The sequence below is a fragment of the Lactuca virosa genome, chromosome 2, assembly GCF_052849685.1.
Source record: "Lactuca virosa cultivar CGN04683 chromosome 2, Lactuca_virosa_CGN04683_v6, whole genome shotgun sequence".
NCBI classification, from domain to species: domain Eukaryota; kingdom Viridiplantae; phylum Streptophyta; class Magnoliopsida; order Asterales; family Asteraceae; genus Lactuca; species Lactuca virosa.
Window position 1 is genome coordinate 146,285,266 of NC_136427.1, and position 25,295 is coordinate 146,310,560.

Consider the following 25,295-nt stretch of genomic DNA (forward strand, 5'->3'; position numbering starts at 1 on the left):
AAGGTTTGTAAACCCCGTTTTGCCTTGTTATGAGCGTTATACGCCCCCGAAGGGTATGTATTAATGTTTTATTGAGTTGTTCCATTAGTTACACTGATTTGGGTTTAGATTTTCTGAACACAGGCAGACTTAAAGTGATACTTGCATTACGATGGTGTGTTGTACAATAGTAAGCACGATGTAAACCCTAATATACAAAGGTTATTTGAGTTGACCGGTTTGACTTGTTGACTTTATTTGACTTTGACTTGACCAGAAATTGACGGTTGTCACACCTTCCTACAGGTCATGCATCTCTCTACGTACCAAGCTACGTCTCGCTTCATGCATGGCCACCAGTAATCGGGTCGAAGATCCTTGTACATCTTCGTCGCCCCTGGATGGATGGGGAACCGAGACTTGTGGGCCTCATCCCTCAACACCTGCCATACTCCTCCCCATTACGGTACCCGGCCCCTCCCATGCAGGGTCAACAATCCTCGACTATCGTAATCAAACGAAGACACTCGACCAACTATCCTCTCGCACTTTTGGCGCTCCTCCTTCAGGCCCTCAACCTGTGCCTCCCTAATCTGCTCCAGCAGTGGAGTGGTCACTGTCATCCTCAAACAGATATCTTGAATCAGAGCCGCCACCGCCTAGCGGCTCAAGGCGTCGGCCACTACGTTGGCCTTGCCCGGGTGATAAAGGATCTCACAGTCGTAATCCTTTACTACATCTAACCACCGACGCTGCCTCATGTTCAGATTCGGCTGATCCATGAGGTATCTCAAACTCTCATGGTCCGTGTAAATGGTACATCGGACCCCATAAAGATAATGACGCCAAATCTTGAGGGCAAACACCACGGACCCCAGCTCCAAATCATGCGTCGGGTAGTTAACCTCGTGAGGCTTCAATTGTCTCGAGGCATAAGCTATCACATGCCCCCGCTGCATCAACACAGACCGAAGAGGCTGATTGGTTTTAGGATCAATGACACTTGGGTATATCTTGATAATAGACTTTGCAGTCTTCATTGAGGGAAAGTCCTTTGCCACTTGATCTTCCAAAAATAACTTGAAATGTGTCGCCTTGGGTTCATTTGACGGATTTGCAAAAGGAGCCTTAGATAACTCTGTAAGATCAACCCTGGTCCAAGAGTGGAAGTCATGAGCATCTTTGTACAGTTCAGTATTGCCACTCTTTCTTCTCACGATCCACATATTTAGAGTGTCGTGGAATCCCCATGAGATGATCCCTGACCTATCACCATATACGTCCCTAAAGCGATTTTCTCCAAGATCCGTAAAGGTGATGTTTGGTTGACCCCCGGGAGCATTCTGATCCGAGCTCCTTTTGAACAAAAACTGACCCTTCTCAGCAGACTTTGCCAGTTTAGCACGTTTTAACGCCACGACATTCGGAGCCTGCGCTGGTTCTTTGTCAAAACGATCGACAACCGTGGTTGTTCTTGTAGGTGGTGGAACTATGGGAGCATCTTTATTGGGAAGATAGACCCTTGGCTCATCGACAGATGACTTAAATTTATCACCAAGTTCTTCTTCCAGCTTCTTCTTCAAATCATAATAGTTGGCGGTCAACAAACCAAAATGCGTCTGAAGATCAGTGATCTGCTTCGTCTTCAAAGCTTTATCTTCAAGAAGATCAGCAACTTGAATATTGAGCTTGGCGTTCTCAGTTTGAAGGTCTGCAATCTTGATATCAAGCTCGATATTTTTCTGATTCAGCACACCGATCTCCTTCTGAAGTCCAAGGATTGTAGGATTCTCTTCTCCAGAGCTGCCATCCCCAATAGATATTCCTTTACCACGTGAGGGAGGCATTGTGAATTATTCTTCAGCCAAATGCATGGCTAGCCTCACAGAAGCAGCGTCATGATCTGGCCTGGGAGGAGAGAAACCTGTGAGGAAGTAGGAACCACCATCTTCATAGAAGGTGCTAGGACCTTCACTGACAGGTTCAGATGAAACGATAGCGGGAGTGGTTGTTGGTGGAGTTGAAAAACCTTGAAATACACCCGAATCAGGAATTCCCTGTCTAGGGTCAAGTCTTCTTCTCTTTATTGGAGGTTAAAAGGCCTGCGTTGTTGTGCGATCACTCTCCAATGGCTCAGATGTAGGTGAAACAACATCAAGGGGAGGAATCCTTGACACTGTCACCATAGGAATTGTTGTTTCCGTCATTGGATTGGTAGAAGGAGGCGTGGCTTTGAGAACGTCTTCAGTCTCCCTTATCTCCGTTGCTGGATGAGCAACTTCATCAATATTGTCAAGTATCATGTTGAGGGTTTCACCGGTTATGAAGTCTTCATTGCTACCAAAATTTAAAGGAATTTTATCCTTATCGAACCCAGTAAGATCGAGGTCTTCATATAAATCAGTCTCTGTTCCGCTTTTTGAAGACCCCTCATTATAGTCACTTTGGACCTGAACAAATGTCAGTTCATGTTCCTCAGCTACTTGTGCATTAGGAGCTGGAATTTCTTCTTCTTCAGCATGATCTGACACTGTAATAACATCATCTTCCGAAATGACTCGCTCAGAAGAAGTGGGCTCAGAAGAAACTTTGTCTGACATTCCATGAGACTCGGAAGATTCATTTAACTCAGCAAATCTTCCGAACTTCACAAGAGGATGCAATCCTTGGAAGACGACCTTGACCTTGCGATTCTGCTTAATGAGGCCAACAGTGTGGGGACCTAACGACTTCATATCTAGGGTTTCTCCCTCTTTGACCATCTCTGGGAACTGAATGTCGATGAACAGTTGGATGAACCTGGGATACATCAAGAAAGTATCCCGGTGGATTGCGTTGATGTTAACTACGAACTCATCCAATATGAACTTTGAGAAGTTGAAGTGGATCCCTGCAGCTAGTGAAACAATTGCCCCAGTGTTCCTCAGAGATATTTCATCAGCACCTGACCTTCTGCCCGAGATACAGCTCACAAAGACATGAGCTAGAAATCTCCAGTATGGAGGCAGAAGCTTCTTCACAGTAGGAGGAAAGATGCCTTCGTACCCCATCTTCTTGAGAATCTTCTGCACATCCTCAATCCTGATATCAGTGGGAAAATCAGGTTGATCATCAATCATAAGTGCTTCTCTGACAAACTGCTCAGTAATCACCATCTGGCAACCCTTCACAGTAGCATTGACAGTAACTGCACCATCGTCATCTCTAGTCATCTTAGCAGTCTGCCAGAACTCCCTGATAATTCTTTGGTTGACCACTGGGTTCACAGTAATGGCAGAAGCTAGGCAGCATTCTCGCAGTCTGTGGATCATCGATCTGAATTCTCCATGAACTGCAGGAGGATCTGCCAGGATGATGGCCAGGTTGTGCATGTCAGCAAACTTCAAACTTGCCATTGGTCTGCACTAAAACAAGCCAAGTAAGAAAACAAGTATATTTGAGCAATTAAAGTTTTTAAGTTTTCTTAATTAATCAATTTAATTTTGGCCCCTTTTTAAAATAAAATTATTTTGACCAAAAAAATTGGAGTTTACGGTCAAAAATTGGAGTTTACGGTCAAAAGTGGTCAAAGGGGGTTTACGGTCAAAATTGGGTTTACGGCCGTAAACCCATGGTCGTAAGCTCCTGGCCGTAAACGGAGTTTACGGTCGTAAACTCCTGGCCGTAAACGCCGACGAACTTAAAACTTCGATTAAACCCCCAATATCAGTCGATTCGATGAACAGAATGCATTCCCATGGTCGGTTTCAGCATACCTTTAAGATGAACGGAACGATTTTGCAAAAAACACACAATTTTTTTTCGAGATGAGAGAGAGTATGGGAGGGTTTACGGCCGGAAGAGAAGAAAATGAGGTGGGAAGGGCTTCCGGCTGTAACCTCCACCTTCTATACCCTGTTCAAAATTTACCTGTCCTCCACACAGTATAAGGCACAGTCCAAATCTCAGATGATTTATCAAAAATAAAACTTTTTGAGGATTTAAAAATAAAATAAAATAAACTAAAAAATAAAATAATTTCTAAAATTTAAGAATTTAAACAAAATTAAATTTTTGACAATTATAAAAAATAAAATAAAATGAGATAAAATAAATGCAGACTAAAATTTATCTCAAAAATCACTGAAAATAATTTTTGTGACACTGGGATCAAAGTTGTTAGACAGCCTTAATCCACTTGTCGGTACCTTTATCTTCATGTCTTTGTCTGGTCGATCGCCGGTATTGTGGTCCACTTAAACACGAAAGTTTTATAATAAATTTGGACAGTCTAAGTAGGACAAGACATTTCGATCCTTAATTCTTGATAAAATTTCTTAGGGACCATTTAGCTGACGACGACCAACGATATTGTTGTCCACCTAAATTGAGCAGCGAGATCTACAGACAATCTGTAAGTGTTCAATTTTAATTGTACTAGAACATGTTTCCCGCTTCCTGAAATGCTCCAGTAATCAAGGACTTCCAGAATACTCCTTACATCGGGTGAGCAGACAATCATTAAGAGAGAAGATAGATTTAGAATGCATATGCTATACACCCAGGTCGGATCTATTCCAATCACACAGAGGGTGAAGCATATGACTAACTGAAGTTTTAGAGGGGTTGAGAAAAAGAATGATGCATATACTGTGTACCAGGTCGGATTATAAGTCACGCAAAGGAGACAGTATATGGCTAACAGACAGAAAGAATTGCATAGATAGAAGATGCAGAGAAATAGATTTGCATATGTCACAGTCCAGGTCGGATCTCTCGATCATGCAGAGGAGGCAACATATGACTAACAGACAGAGAGAAAGAAAACAATTTTCTACAGACCTAATTTATCGGAATTCACCAGTCACCCCATCAATACCGGAATTAAGGACATAATCCGCACATCGAGGAAAAGTTAATCCACAGTTCCAGATACGAGTTCTTTTAATGTGACCAGTAGATTCCCATGTATATCTCCCTGCTCAACCTATCCAAACGTCGTATTGTCAGGCTAAACGGATTTAACTAGATCAAGATTTGTCAAGACTAAGAATTCCTTAAGTTCAGATCTGCCTAGTCAAGTCCATCTAGATTCTTTCGTGTCTACCAGCGCATCGAACACAGAGCGTAGACAATTTAATTTCTGGTACGTTACGCAGACTCAGATTGCCTGTTATCACTTGATAATTTCATTTCCCAGTACAACATCTACAAGCAAATGTGGATTTTTGTAATTTTTTAATTTTTTTTGTTTGGTTTTTTTGTTTATTTCTCCCCCTAAATTTGTGCATGGGTGAGAATGAAATCACTAAAATGCGCAAATTTAAACTAATCTAACCTATAACAAAAAATTTAATCCTCAAAACGAATCATTTTCAAAAATCCCACAAGCACATCGAATCGAGCTTTGTTAAAAGGCTTGGTGAACAGATCCGCCACATTATTAGCAGTGGGAACCTGTTCCAGCCGGATGAGCGAGCGCTCATAACAGTCTCTGATAAAATGAATTTTGATATCAATGTGCTTGGTTTTGGAATGTTGGACAAGATTTTTAGCAATTTGAATCGCTGCCTCATTATCACAGAAGATTGGGGTTTCTAGATAGTTCAAACCGTAATCCAACAGTTGATGTTGGATCCAGATAACTTGAGAGCAACAAGCAGATACAGCAACGTATTCCGCTTCTGCTGTTGAGGTTGAGACGGTATGTTGTTTCTTGCACTGCCATGACACCAGCCTATCGCCAAGAAATTGGCACCCTCCTGATGTAGATTTCCTGTCAAGCTCACAGCCTCCATAATTACTGTCAGCAAAAGCATATAAATCACATTCAGAATTCTTCAGATACCAAAGACCCAATTTTGGGCTGCCTTTGATATACTGAAAAATCCTTTTGACAGCAATAAGATGTGAAAGTTTAGGATTAGCCTGATAACCTGCGCATTGACAAACTGCAAACATGATGTCTGGACGGCTTGCAGTAAGATACATCAACGATCCGATCATCGATCTGTAGTGTATCTGATCTACGGACTCGCCATCAGTATCTGGATTCAGAAGAGGTCTTTCGGCCATTGGCGTCGAGGCAGGTTTTGCGTCTTGAAACCCGAACTTCTCAAGAATATCCTCCACATACTTAGCTTGATGGAGCAGGATTCCAGTTGAATTTTTTTTACCTGAAGCCTCAGAAACATGGTAATCTCTCCCAATGAACTCATCTCAAACCGCTTTTTCATCACGCCTTCAAACTCTTTACATAGCTGTGGACTGGTAGACCCGAAGATAATGTCGTCAACGTAGATCTGGACTAGAATCTGATCATTACCAACATGCTTGATGAACAAAGTTTGATCGATAGTGCCACGAGAGTATCCATGCTCGAGCAAGTGCTTTGTGAGAGTCGCATACCACGCTCGAGGAGCTTGATGTAACCCATACAATGCCTTGTCCAACTTGTAGACATGATTAGGAAGCTTGGAGTTAACGAACACAGGAGACTGATCAACGTAGATTTCTTCCTTCACCTTTCCATACAAGAAGGCTGTCTTGACATCCATTTGGTAAACCGTGAAGTTCATGTAAGAAGCATATGCAAGGAAGATACGAATAGCCTCCAAGCGAGCCACTGGAGCATAAACCTCAGTATAATCAAGACCCTCGACTTGTCGAAACCCGCGAACCACCAATCTTGCTTTATTGCGCACTATAACACCAGAATCATCCTGCTTGTTTCGATAGACCCAGCGTGTGTCAAGAGACCTTTTGCCCTTTGGTAACTCAACCAATTTCCAAACCTCGAGCTTTTCAAATTGATTTAGCTCTTCATGCATAACATCTACCCAGCTGGGCTCATTCAAAGCCATTTCAACATTCTTGGGCTCTATTTGAGAGATAAAGCAAGAATAGAGACACGTACTGAGATCTCCACTCTGACTTCTGGTTTTAACTCCATCGCCCAGCTGACCAATGATGTTTTAGATCAGATGATCGCGTTGAATTCTAGAAGGTATGTCTTGGTTGATATCATTGAGTGAAACAGGAAGAGTGTGAATGTTGAAACCTCCATCATTTGCTGATTGATCCGCATTAGATGAATCTGCTACAAACTCATTAGCAATTGCTTCAGGAAAGAGTAGTTCCATAAACGTTGGACTAACAGCGGAAGCATCTCTAGACATGAACTCTCTTTAAACTGGGGTAAGAGGTGTAGCGCCAGCATCAGGAGTATTATTTCGAACTGGAGACTCTGGACTACCAAGTCGAACAGATGACTCCCCCTCAGGTGGAGCAGAGGACTCCCCCTCAAGCGGTACTGTTGGAGGTCTGTAAACAACTTCTTCGTCTTCGTCTTCAGAAACAATCTTCGAACCAGAGGAGGACCCACATGAACCATCTGAAGACACATTTAAGGATTTGAAAAGCGATATGTAATCAAATAACCCGTCGGGACCCACTCGAGCGTCCGTTTCATTCTCCTCCAACCAGCGCACGTCATAGGATTCGACAATCTGCTTAGTCTTCTTGTTGTAAACCCTATATGCGGTGCGCGCCGCATACCCTACGAAATAACAATCATCGGCTTTCGCATTGAACTTTGGGTTGGATTCCAAGTGAAGAAGGGTGCAAGGGCAGCCAAATACACAGAAATGACTGACTGAAGGCTTGTGACCGTATAGAATCTCGTACGGTGTCTTCATCTGAGCTTTGTTGATTAAAACACGATTCTGCACGTAGCAAGCCGTGTTAATCGCCTCGGCCCAAAAGAAAACTGGTAATTTAGAATCACATAGCATCGTCCTTACAACGTCTTTTAAAGTTCTATTTCTCCTTTCAGCAACACCGTTTTGTTGAGGCGTGTGAGCAGAGCTGTATTGACGCACGATTCCCTTTTCTGCGCAAAAATGATCAAGAACTGCATTCTTGAATTCAGTTCCATTATTAGTATGAAGCGCCTTCACCTGGTTGTTTGTTTGGTTCTCAATCATCACTATGAACTTCTTTATCAGATCAGCAACCCCAGCTTTGTTGGATAAGAAGAAGACCCACGTAAAACAAGAGAAATCATCGATCACAACTAGACAGTACGAACTTCTGTTGATGCTCAGGACGTTGACCAGACCAAATAAGTCCATATGCAATAATTGGAGCACATGACTGATTGAGTTAACCTGTTTTGGCAGGTGTGGTTTTCTATGATGTTTACCTAGGGCGCATGACACACACTTCTCAAAAGTGATAAAATCTCTGACAGATAAGCCTCAGACCATCTCATTCTTTGCAAGACGATTTAGGTTTTTGGCGTTAGCATGACCGAGTCGTCGGTGCCACAACATTGCGTTTTGTTCGGAGACCTTTGAAAATAGGCAAGTGACTTGTTCAAGAATGTTGCTATTCATATCGATAATTTAACCATTCCTATCCCGCTTAGATTTGACAAGAATCCACTCTTCCGGGATGACAATGCCTGGCTTGAGAATCATGCACTATTTGTCGGTAAAATGGGTAGAATAGCCTTTGTCGCAAATTTGGGAAACACTCAACAAGCTGTGCTTTAACTCGGGAGCAAAGTTAACATTCTCAAAACTTAGCACTCCATTTGTAACGGTTCCTCTCTGAGTGATCTTGCCACCATCTCCGCCCGCGAAGGAAACATACCCCCCATTAAAAGATTGAATGTCGCTCAATTGGGAGATGTCTCCTGTCATATGTCGGGAGCAGCCGTTGTCGACGTACCAAGGAAGGACGACAGTCCTCCGCAACTTTCCCTGCAAAATGAGCGGGATCATTTAGATTTGGGAACCCAGGTCATCACTGTCCTGGGTTGGCTTTTCACTTTCTCTGATTTATCTTTTAAAGTTTTCAATTTTGAATCCTCATTTCTAATCATTTCAGAGGATGATGATGATTGATTGGAAATTAATTTGGGCATCCAATGATATTTAGGTTTTCTAACAGTCTCAGGTGGTTTTGAAATATGTTTCTTACTAGTTTGCGCTGAACCTCTGGATGGTCTACCAGAAGTGGTTGAAGATCCAGAGCTGCTCTTTGACGAAACCGATCTTGGCGGAGCCTTGTTCGGTTTTGGCAAACAATTTGGGACTTTGTTATTAAAAACCTTTTTATTTTTTTGAAAAACAACCCTTTTTCTGCTTCGATCATCCTTCCAATCATCATCTCGAGAGCGAGTTCTTGAGTAATTTCTAATTAAAGACCTTCCTCTAGATTCGCTCTCTCCTCTTGGCGACATATAGTTCACAAACATTCTATTTTGACAATTCCTAGCTATATGTCCACCAATACCACAATTGAAACAAATCTGTTTATTATTATTGGAACTGGCACTACATTTCTCAGATTTATTTTCTTGACTGACACTCTTACTCTTCTCAGAAGAATATGTATGAGAAACAAGTTGTGAGATAAGTGAGGGTGCATCAGATGGTGTGACTTGTGGAATTGTGTGTTTTCATTAGAAGCACAAGCATCAGGATTATCAAACAATTCATCAAACATTTCAAAGAAATTAAATTCAACAGGAGCAGATGTGGAGGCATCACAAAAAACATTGTCATTTTGAACATCAGAAGCAAAAGATTTTTCATTTGAAATAAAAACATCAGAAACAGATTCTCCAACTTCTTGCTTTGCCTGATCTAAAGATTGATCTGCAGGGGAAGTAGAAACGTTAGTACTTTCAACATTAATAAATCCTCCTGAAACGAAACCAGATGGCTTGCCATAAACCATGAATGGTTCGTTGGCAACCTCATCTTTAGACAAGGGTTAATACTGATATGTGTGATTAAAAGGATGAGGTACACTATCATATCCTAAACCCTTTTGCTGGTTTCGTTTGAACTGCATGCAATGATCAATCATGTTGGCAACTACCTCGCTTGATCCATCAAATTTTCTAAAATCAAAATTTGTAGTTTCAAATTGTCTCTTTGATGTATGAAGCTCAGTAATTAACTCATCATTTTGTCTCTTAATATAATCATAAAGTTCACATTTTTCACTGTATTCTGTCTGAATTCTCTTAAAGTCCTTAATTTTTGTTTCTAACTGGGCCTTTAAGGGTTTTTGTCCTTTTCTAAGTTGATACCCCTCATATCTAAGATCCTCTACTTCTCTACGTAATAATGCTATTTCGTCATGAAGAATTTTAACATAATCATTACATGCCTGAGAACAAGTAGGTAAATTTACCTCACGTTTCTTGGGCTCGGAAGTAGAAGACACCATCAGAGCAAACTGCAGCTCCATCATTTCTGCTTCAGGATCAGCTGCATCATTCTTCAGGGGAGCATCATCATTGATTTGGGTTAGGTGAGCATTTTCAGGTCCTGAAATATTCAGATCCTGAATCTGGTCCTCCCAGTCAAATGACTGAGCAACCATAGCAGTCTCACCATTGACCGCATCACCTCCACGACTGTTTCCAATCGCAACCATTGTCCTGTTATTGTTCATCCTTCGATCAGGTTTCGGGCACTCACGAGCAAAATGACCCGGCTCGTGACAGTTGAAACATCGCAGCATTCCCTTGTTGAACCCTACCTTCTTATCAACATTCATCCCCCAGTTATTTTTCCCTGTCTTCTTAGCAAACTGCTTTGCCCTGAACACTGCCATAGCAATTTGCCATGTGATATCCATCTCTTCCACATCTTCTGGATGAATCTGATCCAGATCAGCAAATGACAACTGAGGTGGAAGCTCTCCAGCTACAAAGGCATTATAGCAGTTAACAAGTCCTGTAGCTAGAGCCAGATTTTCATCACTCTCCTTTATGTTTGAGGAAGAGGCTACAACTGGCACATTCGGGGAGGGAACAGCTTGTGGAGTGACGAATGGCTGGCGTTGAGGGTGAGGCATGGATGACGCAGCAGTGAAGGTTTGAATTTGAGGTTGTTGAGCAGCAAACCCTTGACTTGGAGAAGAGATGATTGATGAAAGAGCATTGTTAGAGGAAATTCCGAGGTTGGCAGTCGAATATGAATTCACATAGTTAATCTCTCGTTGTTTATCATCAATATCACAAGCTTTGATGATCGCCATTGTTTCAGCAAGAGAGAGGTGATTCAGATCCTTGGTCTTCTTAATCACAACAACATTCATGTCCCATGACCTTGGAAGAGCATTTAGTAACTTTTTGTTTATCTCGGACTTGGTCAAGTAGATCCCAGATATGTTCATATCAGTGGTAAGAGTTGTGAATCGCTGCAGCTGTGCCTCCAGAGTTTCTCCAGGAATGTAGTTGAACATATTGAATTTCTGTCTCAACATGTCCTGGCGACTTTCCTTCATGTCTGCATTTCCTTCATACACTTCAATCAGGGCTTCCCACAAATCCTTAGCTGAAGTATACTCTCTGAAACCTTGAGCTATATCAGGAGATAAAGTCATGGTCATAGTGGCTAAAGCCCTTTCCTGTTCTTCAACTTTCTCAAATTCTTCGTCTGTGTAGTTTTCAACAGCTTTGTCAATCACTTGTCCTCCAACTGTCATTGTAATTCTGACAGGACCTTTGATGATGCTTCTCCAGACTTTTAAATCTTTCATTTTAATGTACTTTTCAATCCGGTATTTCCATTCAGGAAAACCATATGCAGACATCAGTCTTGGAATACGTGTGGTTGTACCCATGACAGTATCCAGTTCATGAAAATGGGTTTGACTTTGAGAATCCATCAGAAATTAAAGCAAAATAATATCAGAAATGAGTTTACGGTTGACGTGTTTACGGCCGTAAACTGAGTTTACGGTCAGGTGTTTACGGCCGGGGTGATTACGGTCTAACTGTTTACGGTTATTGAAGATTAGTTTACGGTTAATGAAGATGTTAAGTTTACGGTCCAAGAACACAGTTTACGGTTGATGAATGTTCTTGAGTTTACGGTCGTAAGCTGGGTTTACGGCCGTAATCTCTAGGCAGTAAACTCCCAGAAATTGCGTTTTTGGAGTAGATTCAATCCCTTTAACAACGAAAACACCAAAACCAATCTCGAACAGTAAAGAATATCAGTTTAAACAGCCGAAAACTCGATTGAATGAAGCTTTGACACCGGTTTTGCTCTGATACCAATTGTAAGGTCCTAAAACGGATCTTTACCAATGATTAAGGCAATCAAACAATCACAAGCAATCAGAATAAGAGTAGAAGAAGAAGAGAAATCGATCAATCAAGCTTGCACACGTTTATTACTGAAAATGTCTAGTACAACTCGATATACTGGCCGTGAACTCTATTGTATCAACAACCTTACAATGACCTACAACTCCTCTATTTATACTAGACTTGGGCCGCAAACAGGGTTTACGGCCGTAAACTCACTCTATGACCGTAAACTTCTAAACAACCCACAAAATGACATTAAAGACTCAAATGAACAAGTACAATGAAATCCTAGACCAAACCATTAACTGGACCCTTCAGCGAACCTGACGGTCGTATCATCTGCTATCTCAACGTCAAGTGGACAATCCAGCTCCCCCGGAGCTCTGCTAAATCGCTTACTAAGTGCAAGCGACACAAATGATCGGCTAGCCCCCGAATCAAACAATACCATAGCTGAAATGTCGTTCACTAGGAACGACCCTATAAACAACACATAAACATGAGTAATAATCAAAAGTAATAAAGAGAAGATGGAGAAAAATACATACCAGCAACCAAATCAGGAGTTGCTCGTGCCTCCTCTGCTGTCAACTGGAAGGCTCTGCTCTTCGCCACCGGCGCCTCAGCACGACCCTGGCGGCCGTCGGTAATCCTCAAAGTAGCAGGGGCGGGTCCCGACACCTTCCCTACTGCTGCTATACTCGGACACTGGAACCTCTTGTGGCCCCTCTGATTGCACTGAAAGCAAATCAGATCGGATGTTGTGGTGGTAGTGGTAGTAGCTGTAGAATCCCTACTTATATGCCCTGTCCGACCGCACTTGAAGCAACCAGAACTCCCTGCCTTGCACACACCATCGTGCAACCTGCCACACTTGCCACACCGACTGTGGCTCTGCTATCCCCTAGACCTGTGATCAGACACCTTGGGCTTCTTGCCTGAACCTGCTGCGCCAGACACCACCTCTGGCTTCCTCTTCCTCTCCATCTCTAGTTCAATCTCCCTTTCACGAGCCCTCACAATCATGTCCTCCAGCGTCTTGCAGCTGGAGCTGCTCACAAACTGGCGGATATCACTCCGCAACATCTCATGATATCGGGCCTTCTTCATCTCCTCGTCCTCCATATACTGCGGTACGAGAAGGGCCCTCTCCCTAAACTTAGCGGTAATCTCCGCCACGGTCTCTGTCGTCTGCTGGAGGTCCTGAAACTCCCTAGCAAGCCGCTGCACCTCGATGACAGGTGCAAACTCGGCCCAGAACCTAGTCGTTAAATCACTCCAGGTCATCGCATCCAACACAGTGTCGTCTCCAATGGCTCTCCCGACCTCCTCCCACCAATCTCGTTCCCTGTCCTTCAGAAGACAGGATGCTAGTCTGACCTTGTCCCCCTCGGGGCATCTGCTGGTGCGGAACGCGTTGGCGACATCCACCAACAATCCGGTACTCGCAATGGGGTCCCGAGCCCCATGGTAGTCGGGAGCTCCACATGCTCTGAACTCCCTGAAAGTCAAAGTGCGCAATCCCATCATAGCCGCTATCTCAGTACGGAACGCGCTCAGCTTCTCATCCAGAAGCTCTAAGATACCCTCCTTGACCGACCCAAAAACCAGAGGAGTCTGGTCTAGTATGCTGCGTGTGACCTCCGAGGAGATAAACTCCCTGGTCTGCTCATCTAACTGCCCGGCTCCAGAGCCCGAGCCTGATCCCTCTCCCGCACCCGAGCTACCCACTGCTGGTCTAGAGCGCAAAACCACCATTCTGAAACACATCATAACAACATCAGATACTAAAATAACTGGAGGGATCACATACACTACAAGTTTCCTGGTCTTATCTCAACCTTCCTTGATTCGAGTACGGATCATCTGCTTTTAGTAGTACGGGCCCATACTACCTTCCACGTCTATCCGTACTTTCCTCGAGAACTGCCTCGACTCCACCAAGTCCCTTCTACTACTACTACTACTGATCTCATACTAAACTTTTCCTAGGCTTGCCCTAGGGTAATCACCAACCCACTCTTCGCCATCAGCTACATAAGAAGTCCTAATCTTGCATGCTGTTCTAATAAAGATGATAATCATAACATAACATAAACTTGTATAGGTAATTTGGGAGTACTTACTTGAGCTCGGCTGATTGCATGCACCACACCCTTTTCTCTTTTTAAAGTTCTTTTCTATTTTCAAAATCCTTTTGTAAAAATGGTTTCTCTTTTGAAAATTTCATACTACTTCCTTAGTTTGAGTTCAGACACCCCCGAAAGTGTGCCCGAATCCCTCAAACCAAGGCTCTGATACCAACTTGTAACATCCCAAAAATACTAGCCGAAAATTTCATTTTCAAAATCATTTAACAAACATAAATGTTATCGCCATAGAATAAAATCATGAAACGTGTATCTCAAAATCTCATAAAAACTGTTATCATATCACAATCTCATATAAAATATCAGAGTAAACTCTCAGTCTAAGAAAAACTGTGGTGTGTGTCATGCCATCATCCCGAGCCCTTTCCCTTGCTAGCTGAAGTACCTGAAACCAAAACTGAAACTGTAAGCACGAAGCTTAGTGAGCTCCCCCAAACTACCACATACCATACAATAACACATATAACAGATACTGGGCCTTGCCCACTGCATCGGGCCCCGCCCGACATCGGACCGAAGTCCGACATAAATTGGGCCCCGCCCTCTGCATCGGGCCTCGCCTGGCATCAGACCAAAGTCCAGAATAACTTGGGCCCCGCCCACTGCAACGGGTCCCGCCCCGCATCGGACCGAAGTCCGGAATAAACTGAACATAACATAAGCATGAACATATAACATAATCACATATACTGCATCGGGCTTGCCCGACATCGGACCGGAGTCCGGAACATATACACATAACATAAACATGCATGAATCACGAAGATATCAATCATACATAACTACTTCTCGGGACCACCCCGACATCGGACCGAAGTCCAGAACTACTACCATCTAAACAGGTCGACATTGTGGCCGTAGACCCGTTCCTACTGGAAGGAAACTCACCTCTCAACTGACTGCTGAAAAAACTCGTGCAAAGGTGACAATGTCTGCTGCTCCAACTATTCCCCGGCTATAATGACCAAATAAACATTTAGTCAAAAACTGATAACTCTGCCATGAGTAAAATGACCATTTTACCCCTCTGATCTATTTTGGGCCATGACCTAGGCCCAATCCTTTCTAGTCCTTACTAAGGCCCATTAAGTCCCCAAATGGCCCAATTTTTTGAATTGGGCCCAACTCTTCAAATGGGCTTTCCTCCCAAGCCCACTAATCCTTGGGCCCTTAACTGACTTCTAAAGGCCCATCACAACCCATTAACACTATGTCCAAAACTTGGCCCAAACTGAGGCCCAATAACAAAAGTCCACTGACTGAGCGTACGTTGAGCGTACTCATCTGTACGCTGTGCGTACTGCTTGAATGGCTTGTACGCCGCGCGTACTGGCGTGTACGCCCAGCATACTCTCCTGTTAAACCAGATCGTCCAAACTACAGATCTGAGTCCAATACTTCGTCCTAGCCCATAAAGTCGATCACTTGGTGGCTTGCAAGCCACCAAATGAGCCCAACACTAAAAATGACAAAGAACCATCATGGAGATGGCTAGATCTCTTGCATGGCTTCATAAAAGCCTCAAAGCTTGCAACTTTACAACTAAAGGAACACATTGAGCTTCAAGGGTGGCAACCCTAAGCTCAAAGTCGAAGTTGCATGATCAAGATCCAATCTTTGGACCTAAAAAGGTCCAAATCTTCCAAAACCTAGATCTATGATTCAAGAAGGAAAGATAGGAGCTTTATACCTCCCTTGAGTGCCCAAAGGTGAACTTGTTCCAGATCCTTGAGCTCAAGATACTCAAGTGCTTCTTCCTTCAATCTTGTTTCACTTCTTCCAAGCCCTTCTTCACCAAAATAAACTTCAAAGGTCAAGCACACAAAGAAATAGAGCAAAGGACGAACTACGGTTTTCTAAGACTGAGGGACAGGGGAGGAGGCCAAAGGGGTGGCTATAATGGGGTTTATATATGTCTTAAACCCTAAAAATTAGGGTTTGGCATTTGCCCGCGTACGCTGGGCGTACCTCATGGTACGCTGCGCGTACGCCCCTGACTCCCGCGCATCCAATGTGACTACTACGCCCTGCGTACACCGGGTTACGCCCCGCGTACGACTTATGGCAGCCCACTCCTTGGTCCAATCCTCTAGGGTCCATTCCAACAAGGGCCATTGCCCAAACCTTAGTCCACAACCAATATTAATTTGCATAATTAATCAATACCTCGAGAGACGGATGTTACAAATTAAGGACCAATAGTAAGGGATACAGGCTGAGGTGGTTCCTCATTTTCTATCTCTTCTATTATAATCCTTCCAGGACCATTTGGGGACATGAAATAGGTAAGAAATGTTGTTTGTCCGTGCTTTGTGTACACTTTTATTAGTTTGTTCTCACTCACATATTTTGATAGGTTACCCACATCATCATCATTACCTAGAGCTCTTAGTCCAAAATCCAAACCCTCACTGTGCAAACGGAAATGGTAATAGATGACAGGTGGAACAACATACCCTAAATCTAACATGATGATATACACAAATAACTTGTATTACTCTCAAATGACGGTAATGTGGAATATAGTTGAAAAGACAAAATTACCCTCACATGGAGGGCACATGCTACACTAAACATAAAGAAATAGACGAGAGCTAAGTCCAGGGACCAAAACCACAAGAAGTTTTACATTTTGAACCAACCTTACAACTTGAAAACATTTTGAACCTTATTCATATTCTTTGGGTAACACGTGGACCAATTTTAGAGTTTTGTCTATAAAATCCTCAAAAAAAATGTTTCAAAAACTATTTTTAAATATACCCAAACATTTTTTTTTTAAATAATTTCAATAAGCTTTCGTTCGTATGCTTCGCCGGCCAAGAAAATACAAAACATCCTCCATTCTTCTCCCGTCGCCTCCTCAGGCGATTCCCGATTACTCGTCGCCCACTTCCATCGCCGGATACCGTCGCACCCAACAGCACCGGCGACGTCGCACACCACAGATTCGATTCAGGTGCTTTCGTTCAACTGTGCCTACTCTCGATTTTCCTTTTCCCCCCTGTTGAAAACATTTTTAAATAAGCTTAGCAAAACACCCTCTTAGACGGTGTGGTTAGATTTTGAAAAAACAAAAGAAAGCAAAAATGGCGAAAGGAGGAGGCGGGCAAAACCTTCCAGCAGATATAACCCAGTTGATCGACCAATTGGAGCGTCACTGTTTAGCTCCCGATGGATCTCTCGTCTCCAAATCTGTATACAACGATCTCCAACTTGTACGATCCATTCTACTCTCATTGTTCGTTGCAATTTCTCTCGATTTTGGTTTATTTTACTCTGTTGATTCACGTTTCAGGCGCGAGAGGAAATGTCCAGAGAAAGACTACGTTATTTGGAAGCCATGGTAATTTCTTGCTACCTTACATCTTTCAAATTAGGGTTTTTATGTGTGGTAATGGGACTTAAACGCCTCATGCCTATACGGCTGACTGTTCATTTGATGATTATAATATTATTTGGGGAATTACTAGGGTTTAGAGATTGTTTGAGGGAAATTTTATCGGTGTTAGTGATTTAAAATGTAGGCTATATACTGTGAAGCAATTGGTATGGTTGAAGATCATCAACAGGCTGTTTCAGTAGCCAATCTTGGAGGCATTCGAGACACCCACTCCAATCTTGGGCTAAAGAATTCTCCTGAGGTCTGATTTCAAATCTTTTAGGGTTTCAACATTTCAAATGTGTTTAATTTGATATTGTTTCAGGTATATGAGGCACTTGAACATCGATTAGTTGTTGCAGAAGCTGCTCAGAGACTGAGACTTCCTTTAATTTCAAAAGATGGCGAGGTTCATGAAGAAGAAATAGAGAAATGGAGTGGATTTTCAAGTAACTACACAAACATTACCCCTGAATCTACAGTTGGTGGTGTTCCTAATCGCTTTCTTGGAATAACACCTGCTTATTTATGGCAAACTCAGGTCCAACATGCACCATTACCTATGGTAATTTCACTTCATCATGTCTTTTTTTTTTTTTTTTTTTTTTCCCCTTATTAGTAAAAGTTAAGGGCTTATTGTTTTATAATGTTTGATCAATTGTTGTAGGATGTGGGAGAATACCAAATGCCACTTCTTCGTGAGATTGAGATCCGTTTAAAGGCTAAATGTGACAAGTTGGCTGATGCTTTTATTGATGATTTGGGTTAGTTTGCATTTACACCACACAAATATGAATCTAAATACTTTTAATGTTCATTTTATATGATATAGTGGATGTATAAGGATAAATTAATCAAATTTAGGACATATGTATAATCTTTGTTTATTGATTTTCAATCATATTAGTTTGAGTAAATTACACGAATAGTCCCTATGGTTTGGGGTAATTTGCACGTTTGGTCCCTAACTTATTTTTTTAACTCGGAAGGTCCCTACTGTTTGTTTTTGTTGCACGCTTGGTCTCTGTCTTACCTAAAAAGACTATTTTGCCCTTGATTTTTTAATTTATTTAAATAAATACACCCCCAACCTCACTTCCACCTCACCTTACCTTACCTTTACCTATCGCACCTTATTTAAATAAATTAAAAAATCAAGGGCAAAATAGTCTTTTTAAGTATGACAGAGACCAAACGCACAACAAAAACAAACGGTAGGGACCTTCTGAGTTAAAAAAATAAGTTAGGGACCGAACGTGCAAATTACCCCAAACCATAGGGACCATTCGTGTAATTTACTCTATCAGTTTATTGAAGAATCTTGTGTTACAGATTCATCAACAACAGGAAGTCAAAATTCAACTGCTCGGCTTCCAGAAAGGTCTGTAATTTTCATTTGCTTTTTATTTTTCATATTAATTATGGAATAATATTAATTCTTTAAAAAACAGGGTAAAGTTAATGATTGAGGAGATTGAAAGAGAAGAAACAGCTTTACGTGAAGATCTATATTCAGCTGACAGAAAGTTTGCAGAATATTACAATGTATTTATTTATTATTTAATAACTATAAATATTTCATTTGTAAATTGTAATCTTTATATTTTTATTGGCTTACTTGAATTCACATTTATTTGAAAGGTGTTGGAGCAGATACTTGGTGTGCTTATTAAGCTTGTGAAAGATTTGAAGTTACAACATCAACATAAATACGTGAGCACATGATATGATTTTTTATTTTTATTTTTATTTTTATTTTATAATAAACTAAATCTATATGAAAATTTTATTTTGTAGGATGAACTGCAGAAGACTTGGTTGTGCAAAAGGTGTGAAACCATGAGTGCCAAATTAAGGTTTGTGTTTTTACCTATCACTTTTGTTCAAAAGACGAAAATACCCTCCTCTCCTCATTTTGTTTTGTTCAGAGTTTTGGAGCATATTCTTCTGCTTGAGACTTATACACAGGAATCAGTCCCAGCACTGCATAAGATAAGGTATTGCCAATTGTGTTTTCTTAAATTGTTTTTCTCTTTGTGATTTTGAAAAGGGCGTTTTCGTAATTTTACAGGAAATATCTCGTTGAAGCCACAGAAGAAGCTTCACTTGCATACAACAAAGCTGTACTACGTTATTATTATTTCTTGCATCATTTTCATATTATCGTTTTTCACCCAAAATCTCTTGTATGTGCAAAAGACGATAATGCCCTCATGAATTGACACAATTATACTGATTTGTATTGTAGGTGACACGGCTTCGAGAGTATCAAGGTGTTGACCCCCATTTTGACACAATCGCAAGGCAATATCAAGAAATAGTGAAGGTATAGAATTTTGGTGAATTTAATTAATAAAATAAAAATGTTAAATATGATGTAATTTTTTCAGAAACTGGAGAATATGCAATGGACAATTCACCAAGTGGAAATGGATCTCAACCGATTACCCAGTTCTTGAAATGAATAATTCGGTAATTTGCTCAATCTTATTTATTATTATTTTTTTTCTAAATTAACTATTTTGATCTGGTCAAAATGGTAAATTTGGAAAAATGTTTGTAACTATTATATATTTTCCAGTCAAGCCATGAAAGTTTCAAACATTTTTCCAAATTAACTAGTTTGACCTATATATTATATTAGGTTTCATTGGTAATTGTAAATTGTAATTTTCTTATATCAGATTTGGAAAAATGTTTGTAACTATTATATATTTTCCAGTCAAGCCATGAAAGTTTCAAACATTTTTCCAAATTAACTAGTTTGACCTATATATTATATTAGGTTTCATTGGTAATTGTAAATTGTAATTTTCTTATATCAGATTTCATCTGTAATGTAATTGTTCAATCAGGTCAAATTAAATGGTTAATTTGGAAAATTATATATTTTTTTTCCAATCAAACAATAAACGTTAGACATTTTTCCAATATGATCAGGTCAAAATTGTGAATTTGGAAAAAGATTTCTCTTGCAAGTTGCAATTTTGGTTCATATTTGAGCTTTTGTAACGATTTTGGTCCTGTTTCTGTTAAATGGGTTTTTTTGGGGACCAAAATTGTAAAAATCAGCTATAGTCAGGGTTCAAGAATCTTCTGTTAGGAGCAATGAAGAGAAGTTTTTGGGACCAAAATTGCAAAAACTAGAAAATGGAATCTGCTCTTGGAGAATGTTTGGAATTGATAAAAAATAAAATATAGAGTAAATTACACGAATGGTCCCTATAGTTTGTGGTAATTTGCGCGCTTGGTTCCTAACTTATTTTTTTAACTCGGAAGGTCTACTGTTTGTTATTGTTACGTGCATGGTCCCTGTCTTACCTAAAAAAACTATTATTCAAATAGGAAAAAATGGTGGGATAGATAAGGTAAGGTGAGGGGGTAGGGTTGGGGGTGTGTATTTAAATAAATTAAAAAATCAAGGGCAAAATCGTCTTTTTAGGTAAGACAGGGACCAAGCGTGTAACAAAAACTAATAGTAGGGACCTTCCGAGTTAAAAAAATAAGTTAGGGACCAAACGGGCAAATTACCCTAAACCATAGGGAGCATTCGTGTAATTTACTCTAAAATATAACATGTTTTCCAATTTTGTATTCATCTTTGATGTTTTCTGTGTGGTTATCCTTAGGATTGAATCTTGCCGGAGCAACCGTGGATTCTGGTGGTGGAGCTCCGGCGATGATAGTGGTGGTAGTTGTGGGAGGTTTTGGTTTTTGCTTAGAAAGATATACCCATTTGAGTTGATGTTTGGAATATGGATTTGTGGGTTTTGTGTAAATGTGTGTAAAGAAACATGGAAGAAAGTAAAGAATTCAGATGGAGTGACATTGTTTAGAAAGAAAAAATGGGAAGAAAGAAAGAATATTTGTTGTGGGATTCACCATGGGAACCTTTGTTTAGTGTTGTGAAGTACGCATTCTCTTAATGTACTCTTGAGATATTTGATACAGTTGTAGAGAATAAGTTCTGTTTGTTGTGTATTCAAGATTTTCAAATGCAAAAGTGGATTTTTTAAAGTAGAAAAGCTTATTAAATTTGCATTATTTTTTATTTAAATAGTGTAATAGTCTTGATCCGAAATTGACATGAATAGTATTGTAGTCATTGTGTCACTGACTCATTGTTAAGATCGTGACCTAAGATTGTAGGTTGTACATAGGATGGTAAGATTATATAATGATATGATCCAAACAAATTTATTGTTTTGAATTTTGTCTGTCTAAACGTAAATTCTAAAGTTTTTCTTAACATTAGAAATTAATCTCACATATTAGGGATAATGACTTAGGAGGGTAATTAGGTTTCAAGTTTGTCTGTATTAGGTCACTAAGGTTTTTTTTGTGCGTATTAGACCAATATGGTTGTTATTACCGTTTAGAAATAGTCATTTTTACCGGTTTCTTCCTGTTTAACCGGTAAAAAGGACTATTTCTAACCGGTAATAACAACCATATTGGTCTAATACGCACAAAAAAACCTTAGTGACCTAATACGGACAAACTGGAAACCTAATTACCCTCCTAAGTCATTAACCCTAATTTTAAAGACATTGAGAATATATGACCATCAACAGTAAACTAGTTCGTTTAGAACTCGCGTCGTCCCATATCGACCAGAAGAAGAACCTGCTACTCCTCTATATGGCGAAGCTCTTCACCTATAGTCGTCCCTTCGGGGACATCCGATAAAATCGGAACGATACAGAGAAGATTAGCATGGCCCCTGCGCAAGGATGACACACACAAATCGAGAAATGGTCCAATTTTTTTAAAGCCATTCGTCGTCTTCTCTGAAACCCTAATTCCCTTTTCAAATGCTAATAGAGTTCAATTGCAATTCTTACGTTTTAGTAGATGAACTACTGAAGTCATGATCAGACAACATGTGGATTCCATGGTTAGATTGATCTTCTTGTTGATATCTTCAACCATTTGTGGCAAGTAAGGGTGATCTTTCTTTCTATAAAGTCTCCTTTAAGTTTTTTACTTTTCCTGTCACTAAGTTTCATGCTTTATAAACTTCCGTTTATATGTTGTATATAGTCTGTATGTGTTTGTTTATGTGTTGATTTTTTATTCATTTTGCAACTTCAGTTTCTTAGTTCATGTTGTGGTTTTGCTGTTTATAAAATAATTGATAATATGCATCATTTGCAAGTCCCTCTTGGTTTTACATTTCCATTTGTTATCAAATGTAGACATTGATGGGAGGTATCAAAGTGAGATTAAAAGTTGTTGACAAATACCGTGATTTAATGGTTGTTGACAAATACTGTTATTTTATGCATCATGTTTTGATTTCGTTGCAAATGATAAAAAAGTTTTTTCATAAAAGAAAATTGTATTATAGAAGAGGAAACTAATATCCGTGCATCATAAGGATTATATTTTAGATAGTTATATTTGAAGTTTATATATTCATTTTTAGTTCATCACATGTTTCAAACCTTATGTAACTTGTGAATAGGTAGCCATGCATTAAATTTGATTATAAATGCTAATAGTGCTAGTAGTCGTGCATCTTTTGGCCATGGATGGGTTAGTACATACGGTTAGACGTTTAGAAGTGTTTAAAAACACCCGAATCCGAACATCTGAAATTCGGATATATGATTTTTTTTTTCGGATTTGGATAATCATTTTACAATATTTTGGATATCCGATATCCGAAAAGTAAGGTGTTGTTTGTTTTTTTGGAGACAAAATGTCTGCAGTCTGCGGACCACATCTGCAGTAGAAGAGGTGGACCAAATGTCTGCAGTCTGCATGAAGAAGACTGTTTATTTTTTTAACGTCTGCATGTTGTTAAAATAAACTGAGATTTAGATATACCGTTTTTTTTAACATAAAAATATTACAAAAAACTAAAATTTTCATCAACTATAACTTAAGCAACTAAATAAAGCCTACAACTAATTCACAAATATAGTTTGGGGTGAGCAAAAACCGAATCGATAAAAAAAATCAGATAAAAACGCAACAAACTGAAAATAATAAACTGAAACCGATACAAAATTCGACGATGTGATGATTCCAAGGGCTAAAACTATGTTGGGATTCAATAATCAAAAAATTAAATGAACTTAGTTATTAATGTTGTGTAAATTATGATAACTGAAAAATAAAACTTCATTAAGATTTTTGATATTATATATATGAACTAATTAATTGATGATATTGTTTATATCCTAAATAACATAAAAAAAAGTTACCAGATTTATCTACTAAATGTAAACGTGCACAAAAATAAAAATATCTATAAAACTATATCAAAATTATTTGGATGAATATATTATCTGAATAGAAAAACATGTACATAATCATATACATAAACATTTAGGTTAATACATAATTATGATATAAAAAAAATAAATAAAGTAGCAAATACATATATAAAAAAGAAAGGAGGACAAAAGTATAAAAAATAAAAAACAACACTAATAATTACCAAAAAAAAATATTTTCGTTTTTAAAAGTTAAATACAAATTGTGGAAGAGGTAAGAAAAGAATAGAAGATGTTAGAAGATACAAGTTCATATCTGCGCCAAGAAAAGAACGCACATGATGCGGTCTTTTAAAAAACAAACAGTTTGCGAGACCAAATGTATGCGCGGCGTAGAACTACATCACATGAGCGTCGTAAATGAGTATTCATTTATATGGATCAAGCATTTCAACAGAACTACATCACATAAAAGAGTATTCATTTATGTTTAGCATCCTCTTAAACTGCTGACCTCTAACAAAACAAACAATAAATGAATTTTAGAGCAAACTGAAGTGACATTTTACTAAATATGAATGTAACAGTAAAAGTACCTTGTTATTCTTGGAATGAATGGGGAGCCACTTGCCGTTGTTGAGATCAAGATATTCCACCTAAGACGAAATATGGCTTTCTTTATTACCACTAGCCACAAAAAGTTTGTTGTTAACTGCAGCATCAGCAACATGGACGTTGTTTCAATATAAAGGTGGTCTTAAAACCCACTGATTTATTGTCGAGACGAATGATTCAACTACCAGTAAACAAAAATATGGTTATAATTTATAAGTTTTTATAATATGTAACAACTTAAGAAGATTAATAATCATTACCTTTGTTGCTGATCCGTATTTACTATATTCATTGGTCTGAATGGGATTCTAACATAATAAGATGGGTAATATGAATCTAGACATGCCAACCATGACCCATCCTATCTAGCAACAATGAACACTGAGTTGGAAAATTTTGAATGTTTTTTGCTTTGTAGCCTCTATTATCAGAATCTACTCCAACAGAGCATGATCCAGATTCCAAAACATCAATCTTGGTTTTGAGCTGTTGGGTTTCTAGTTTTGATTTATCCTGAGTATAGCCAAATCACATAAATTTATAGAAATAAGACAAATAAAATATCTAAGAAATTGTTTATGATTTTTAAGTGTACCAGTACTTTTTCTAGCAGATTGATGTTTGTAATCTGCTTTGAATGTGACCCCTTCAGCTCTTCAACTTCTTTCTATCAACTTTATGCAATAAAAATATAATCTTCATTAGACTAGATCACAAATAATGCATATTAGCTTTAACCATCATCATTCGAATTGAGTCTTCCACGGCCTCCTTAATTTCCATGATCTGCAAACAAAATATGTTGATCCCTAAAGGTTAAACCACAATTTCCATGATTGTGCGTG

General features: G+C 39.6%; 1 protein-coding gene and 1 non-coding gene across 2 annotated transcripts; both read left to right on the top strand.

Moving 5' to 3' along the window:
- Positions 1-17,014: 17,014 nt before the first annotated feature.
- On the top strand, positions 17,015-21,590 carry LOC145159563 (AUGMIN subunit 4-like). The gene is made up of 15 exons (XM_079078569.1): positions 17,015-17,188; positions 17,279-17,447; positions 17,528-17,575; positions 17,757-17,873; positions 17,937-18,176; positions 18,279-18,375; positions 18,944-18,992; positions 19,063-19,156; positions 19,253-19,324; positions 19,409-19,467; positions 19,540-19,608; positions 19,683-19,734; positions 19,860-19,937; positions 20,002-20,083; positions 21,241-21,590. Exons 2-14 carry the CDS (start codon positions 17,319-17,321, stop codon positions 20,068-20,070), a joined length of 1,173 nt encoding a protein of 390 aa, XP_078934695.1. The 5' UTR covers positions 17,015-17,188; positions 17,279-17,318; the 3' UTR covers positions 20,071-20,083; positions 21,241-21,590.
- A 687-nt stretch (positions 21,591-22,277) lies between these two features.
- LOC145161889 (U6 spliceosomal RNA) lies at positions 22,278-22,380 on the top strand. The gene has a single exon (XR_013738749.1). It is a non-coding gene; the product is annotated as a U6 spliceosomal RNA (small nuclear RNA).
- The last annotated feature ends 2,915 nt before the right edge of the window (positions 22,381-25,295 follow it).